The sequence below is a fragment of the Carassius gibelio genome, chromosome A23 (genome assembly GCF_023724105.1).
Source record: "Carassius gibelio isolate Cgi1373 ecotype wild population from Czech Republic chromosome A23, carGib1.2-hapl.c, whole genome shotgun sequence".
In the NCBI taxonomy this organism is placed as follows: domain Eukaryota; kingdom Metazoa; phylum Chordata; class Actinopteri; order Cypriniformes; family Cyprinidae; genus Carassius; species Carassius gibelio.
Genome location: NC_068393.1, coordinates 25,637,874 through 25,645,373, shown reverse-complemented (window position 1 = coordinate 25,645,373; position 7,500 = coordinate 25,637,874). Strand labels below are relative to the sequence as shown.

The following is a 7,500-nucleotide window of genomic DNA, read 5'->3' as shown; positions in this document are numbered from 1 at the left end:
CCTCACATATTCCATTTTTCTCTAAGAAGGAATATAATTGTGAGGAAACCACCTTTTCTAGTATCTTGGACAGAAAAGGGAGATTCGAGATTGGTCTATAATTAACTAGTTCTTCTAGAAAACAGCTGTTTTACATAATATTTTACAAATTTTACTATATTTTTAATCAAATAAATGCAGCCTGGGTGAACAAAAGAGACTTCTGTCGAAATCATTAAATCATCTTAATTGTTCCAGTGTTTTGACTGTCAGTGTGTTTCTGGTCTAATATAAAGTTTGTGTGTTTCTTCCACAGACATTCAAGAGTTTTATGAGCTGACAGTGTTTGAGAATCAGACAGAAGGTCAGGCCCTCACACCGGGACTGGTGAGTGTGTGTGTGTGTGTGTGTGAGAGAGAGAGAGAGAGTGTGTGTGAATATGAGAGTGAGCGAGTGTGTGTGTGTGTGACAGAGAGAGAGTCTTGTTTAAGTACAGTGTCATCTGCAAAACATTTATAACTTTTTAAGACATAAGTGTTCATTGAATCGATTGTAAAAATCGATTTTCCATGTCAAAAAAAAAAAAAAAGAGACATTTCCTTTTTCATCGCCAAATAATGGACGAACGTAAAGAGAGCGCTGGAAATGCACAAGTCAGCAATATTTCTTATTTATTGGCATGAAGTTTCATGCAGAATAACAAACATCAACAGGAGTGCAACATTCTCGAAAAAATATATATGCAGCGGGGACGGCTGCCATAACACAAGAACATCACTGCAGGCTTCAACCCGGCTGCTTTTATGATTTAGGCAATTGAAAAATCTCCAAGATTATTTTAAATAATGATTTAATCCATTTCAAACAACTGTTCAAAAAATTAAACTTAAATGGACAGAGCAGAGCATTTTTTTATTTATTCAGTATATGTCCAGCTGTTGAGAAGACGCGCTCCGACCGCACTGATGTCCCAGGGACACTCAGGTACAGCTGCGCAAGGTGGGGGTATTACTGACAATTTTCCACCACAAAAGCCGGTCGCTGTCAGCCTGCAATGGTCCTTTTCATAACTCAGAATCTCCTGTAACTAGATGCGCGAATTAGGCGAATTTGTGTCGACCGCGCCACGAGACCTCCAGATGAGCGTAAACGCGTCTTTACTTTGACTTAACATTGAAATCATTCGCGCCAGACACTTTATTCGCGTTTGGTGTGAATGCAGCATAAGAGGTCGCTTTCGACGTCACTGGGACTTACAGGCACGTAAAATTGCTGGTATTTTCTGTCTAGCTTTCGCAACGCATACTGCACTTTTGGAATTCTTTTTATTTTTCTGCTTGTTTGTGAGTTTTTTTACATCTATATTTTTTTATTGTTTAATTATTTAAAAATTAATAGTGTGAATTATGTGCCCAGCTACATCTGATTAAAATATTATGCTAAGACTTCCGGGTTTCTTTATGAGTGAGTAGCACGCACTTCACGACGGCTCCGTAAAAAAATTAATATAACATTGTCAGAACATCTCTTCAGCAATTGTGAACATTTATAAAATTATAGTCTCGCATCCTAGAAGCTACTAGACGACTTTAGGATTTAATTTGTTCAGTTTTCTAAACATGCCGGGCAAATCTCGGAAAACCACAGACCAGGCCGCGACAACCTCCGGCACTAATGTTGAAGAAGCGCCCGAAGAAGATGCTTCAGATGCGGGTAGTGCAGTCATCCTCAACGCGATCTCGTCGCTTCGCGCGGAACTTCTTTCAATCAAATCAGACATTAGAGAAATAATAGACTCAAAGATCGAACAACTCGCTGTCGCTATCAGAGGAGAACTTTCAGCATTTAAAAACGAGGCCAGCACGGCAAACTCGGAGATTAGAGTAACGATGGACGATCACTCTGCGAAATTAGTAAATCTGGAAAGTTATGCTTCCACTTCTTCTGACACAGTGGCTAAGTTAGAACAAGATCTGGGAAAGCTAAAGCGTACAGTGGAACAACTTACAGAAAAATGCACTGACCTAGAAAGCCGCAGCAGAAGACAAAATATCCGTATACTGAACATTAAAGAGGGCGCTGAATCCGGAATAAAGCCTAGAGATTTCGTTGCCCGACTCCTCGCAGAGGCCCTATCTTTAGAGAAACCCCCGCACATAGACCGAGCCCACCGAGCTCTACGCGCCCGTTCCGGAAATGATGAACCACCCCGAGCCTTCATTTTGCGCTTGTATTATGTCCACGAGATGGAAGAAATTATGCAAAAGGTGGCCAAGATGCAGCAGATTCTCTTCAGAGGTGAAAGAATTAACATCTTTCCGGACTATCCGCCTGCTGTGGTAAAGCGACGCACACTTTTTAAACGCACGAGGGAGTTGCTGAAGGATAAACCCGGAGTCAAATACGGACTGCAATACCCCGCTAAACTGAGGGTCTCGCACAACGGCAAAGAATTCTCTTTCACCGATCCAGACAAAGCGGTCAAGTTCGCCGAAAGCTACTTTGGAATTTCAGAACCAGTGTAAAGGATATCGTTGGACTGAGTCAAAGTAAGATCAGAATAATGTGACTGCTGGTGAGCTTCAATCAGCATCGACTCTTTATATGACTGTTCACATAACTCTTGGTGTCATGTTTTATTGAGATGCTCCCCTTGTACTCCTTATTACGGAGCTGTGTTGATACAAGTTTTTGGAAGTTTAAGGTTTGATATTTTTTTGAAGGTATTTGGTAGATTTTTTCCTTATTTTATTATATAATTTGTTATATTTTACTTGTTGTGTAATTCCGTATCGCACCGCGTGTTCTAGTTAGTCGGTTAGATGGCGGGATTAATGTTTATGTTTTGGGGAACGTGGGATGGGAGCCTGTTTAAAATAATCCAAGGTTCTAAACAAGCAGTGAAGATGATTGATCTCATTTTTAATCAAGCAAAATAACTACTCAAAGTAACAGAAAAGGTCTTAAATGTATTTCATGGAACGTTAAAGGATTAAATCACCCGGTTAAGAGAAGCAAAATATTATCACATCTAAAATCTCTTTAATCAGATATAATTTTTCTGCAGGAAACTCATCTCAAAGTGGACTCTAAAGACAAATTAAAAGGTAGCTGGATAGGACAGATTTATCAATCTAATTTTTCGGTTAAATCTAGGGCGGTTGCTATTTTATTAAGAAAAGGAATTCCATTTAAACAAAATGCTCTGAAAACCGATAGGGAAGGTCGTTACATTATTCTATCTGGTGAGATTTATGGTTTCCCGATTACGTTAATAAATGTCTATGGTCCAAATAATGACGAACCAGACTCTTTTAGGAAGGTATTTTCTCTTATCCCCAAATTGTCCCAAACAAATCTTGTTATAGGAGGGGACTTTAATTGTGTCCTTGACGCTTATCTCGATAGATCATCGCTCAAAATTCCTTCACAGTCTAATTCAAGAAATTTTTTGAATGCTTTTGTTAATAATTATAGTTTGATAGATATATGGAGACTTATGCACCCAACCGATAGAGATTATACGTTTCACTCACATGTACATAATGTATACACTCGTATTGATTTTTTTTTTTAGTAGACAACAATCTTATTTCCAATATCCTAAACTCTAAAATTCACGATATACTGATTTCAGATCATGCCCCAGTTTCATTTGAAGTTGTTTTTGATCAAACATCTTTTACCCGACCTCTATGGAGGATGGACCCTCAGTTAATTGATGTCCCCAAGTTCATTGATTTCATGAGTTTACAATTGGACATTTTTTTCAATAGCAACGATAAGCCAGAGACATCATCAGGTTTGCTCTGGGAAACATTAAAAGCATTTATTAGAGGTTGTGTTATATCATACCAAGGATCCCGGAATAAATTATACAAAACAAAATGAACTGGTTTAGCAAATCAAATTCATCAGCTAGACTTTGAAAATGCACTAAACCCCTCGTTAGACACTTATAAGAAAATTTTACAATTAAGGTACGAGTATAATAATTAGTCTCTACTAAAATTAATAGAACTTTTCATTTTATTAAACAAAAATACTTTGAATTTGGAGAGAGGCCCCATAAATTACTAGCCAGACAATTGCGTAAAATAGATAGTGAAAGGCCAATTCATAAAATAAAGACCAAAGGAGGTACGCACTTTATTGCATCGAAAGATATAAACCAATATTTCAAGGATTTTTACTCAAAGTTATACTCTTCAAACACTGATTTGGACCCTCAGGTAATGGATACCTTTCTACGTAAATGTAATCTCCCCAGGCTATCTCCAGAAGATAAGGCATCTCTTAATAAAGATATTTCTTTAGAGGAATTAAAGAACACTATAAATACTTTAAAGAGCGGGAAAACCCCCGGTCCTGACAGACTGCCAGTCGAACTATATACAAAATTCACCGACACTCTTACTCCATATTTACTTAAAACTTTTCAACAAGCCTTAACAACTGGAATACCACCGACCTTTTCTGAAGCTATTATCACAGTAATCTCTAAAAAAGGTAAAAATCCTGAAGAAGTCGAGGCATATAGACCTATCTCCCTTCTCAATGTTGATCAAAAAGTATTATCTAAAACTGTTGCTAATAGACTCTGCAAATTAATTAATAAACTGGTTAACACAGATCAGAATGGATTCATTCCAGGAAGAAGCACTATGCATAATATTAGACGATTATTTAATATAATTTATCATCCTAAGGCAGTCCGAGACAATTTGATTGTGATCTCATTAGATGCTGAAAAGGCGTTTGACCGAGTAGAGTGGCCTTACTTGTTCGCTGTCCTTGAGAAAGTTGATATGGGAGATGAGTTTATAACCTGGATTAAAATTTGATACAGTAGTCCAGCAGCACGGGTTTTAACAAATAAAACAATTTCAGATTGTTTCTCTCTTCAAAGAGGAACCAGACAGGGCTGTCCCCTCTCACCCATTCTGTTTGCGTTAAGTGTAGAACCCCTTGCAGAAACCATTCGTTCTAACTCTTGCATACATGGCTTCAGTACTTCAAATACCATTAATAAAATATCGCTGTATGCAGATGATATTTTGCTTTATATTACTCAACCACAAGTAAGCCTTCCTGTTATACTCAAGACCATCACTACCTTTGGGAAATTTTCTGGCTTTAAAGTTAACTTGGAAAAAAGTGAACTCATGCCCATTGGTTTGAAGGATTTATCCTTAATACATTCTTCCCCATTTAAAGTTTCCAAGGAAAAAATTGTATACTTGGGAATTGTGGTTAATTATAAATATTCTCTGCTCTTCAAATCTAATTTCAACCCCTTGCTGTCTAAGTTACAAAACTGTATACACTGCTGGAGGACTCTCCCGATCTCCCTAATGGGCAGAATAAATGCAATAAAAATGATATTTCTTCCTCAAATATTATATTTATTTCGTAATATTCCAATACTTTTGCCAAAGTCCTTCTTTAAACGCCTAGATTCGATTATTCTGCCCTTTCTTTGGAATAATAAGAGTCACAGAATCAAAAAAGTTAATCTTTGTAAATCTAAACATGAGGGGGTTTAGTCCTTCCAGACTTTCGCCTTTATTACTGGGCCACTCATTTACAAGTTTTTTCATTATGGTTGGAACAGTCTGCTGTTGCCCCGGATTGGCTCCAGATAGAGCGGGATTACTGCCATCCTTATGATCTTGGAGCAGTGTTACTCTCCCCAGTGATATTAGACCAAGCAGCAGTTAATAATATTGTCATAAAAAGTCAGTTACGCGTTTGGAGACAGATGAAGAATACCTTAAGATAAAATCTCTCTCTCTTTTAATTCCAATTGCACATAACCCCTCATTCCCCCCTTCAAGGTTGGATACAACCTTTACTCAATGGAAGGAATTGGGTATATGCACAATCAAGGACCTTTATCTTGAGGGGGCTTTAGCTTCCTATGCAACTACAACAGAAATATATTCTCCCAAAAAATCATTTTTTCAGATTTGTACAAATAAGGAATTACCTACGTACATATAAAGTTTCCCTAGACGAGGTCCCTCCCTCAGTCATGGATGATTGTCTTATACAGTTCAGAGGAAACAAATGTCAGCTATCTTTAATTTACGGAAGGTTACTAGCAGTTACTTCCCCTTCTACAAAGTTGATCAGAGAGGAATGGGAGCGAGAGATTGGAGTTGGAATCTCTGAGGAGGTTTGGCAGAGTGGCTTGGAGGATATTGATAAACAATCGGTCAACACTAGACCATGCCTCATTCAATTTAAGGTTCTACATAGATTACACTTCTCTAAAAAGAAATTACATAGGATTTTTCCCAATATCTCTCCTATTTGTGATAACTGTAAAAGAGAGAATGCTGATTTGGCTCATAGTTTTATTCTCTGTATAAAGTACAGGGATTCTGGTGTGAGCTATTTAAAGTGCTTTCAGATATTCTTAATGTGAGCTTGGCTCCAGACCCTGTGCTCATTATATTAGGGCATTCTAATTATATATCTTCATTGAACAGTGCTCAACAGAAATTCCTTACATACTGTTTGATAACAGCCAAGAAATTGTTATTACTGTTTTGGAAAAAGGTTAATCCTCCCGCAATCAAACTATGGCTTGAGGAACTGATATCTACTCTGCACTTGGAACGAACCCCATATCTTTTAAAAGGCAACATTAAACAATTTCACAAGATTTGGGAGCCTTTCTTCTGTTACCTCAAAAGTAATTCTGTTCCTTAATTCAATGTATTGTAACTTAAAAGTTATTTTGAATGTCACTGTATTGTATATTAACAGGCTTGGGATGGGGTGTTACAATTTTGTTTTGTTTTTTTGTTTTTTTGTGCATATAAGAAAATTAATCCTGGATCATGTGATTATTGTAAGGTTTTTCTGATAATCGAATAAAAATGTATTTGACAAAATATTATGCTAATGAACAGTGAGCGGTGGTTTCAGACATTACAGTGCTTCACTCGCACTGACTCTTATTCTGTCTGAAAGAATGAAAAGACCGAGCTGAAGGCGGAGCAATTCGACCAATCAAATGAAATAAGCGTTTCAGCTCCGCCCACAAGTGCAAATGAAATATTGAAGCCATAAACCGAAATGATCAAAACGTACACGGACTATCTGTCTTGTCCATGGTTTCCCACTTGAATCCTCTTCTTGAGAGTTGAGTCTCTGACCTTCTGTAAGCCCCGCCTTGTTCACGCAGTGATTGACGTGGCTCGAGGGGGCGGAGACGTGATCGGCTCGGAATGCATTTTCAATGTGCACATTGAATTTTGCTACATTCATTGCGGGACATTGAATAAAAATGCAATCGTAAGTGTTTTGACTGTGAGTGTTAATGCAATTAAGAAAAATAGCATTTAAATGATCATTTTGCCACAGTTTTTGCTTGAACATGTTAGACATATCTAATCATTTCTGTAATACATTTTAATTTTAATTTTGCAACTTATAAAGGGTTAAAATTTGTTTTAATTTTACATATTAAAACTGGTGTATGAAATGGCAAATGAAAATTATGTAATTTAA

The 7,500-nt window shown here is 37.3% G+C and overlaps 1 protein-coding gene across 1 annotated transcript in view; it reads left to right on the top strand.

The window, feature by feature from the left end:
• The window catches only part of LOC127944625 (disks large homolog 4), a 55,634-nt gene that overhangs the window by 2,964 nt on the left and 45,170 nt on the right, over nt 1-7,500 (top strand). Inside the window, exon 3 of the mRNA XM_052540701.1 lies at nt 296-366. Coding sequence (XP_052396661.1) covers nt 296-366 — 71 coding nt within the window. The remainder of the gene's footprint in view (nt 1-295; nt 367-7,500) is intronic.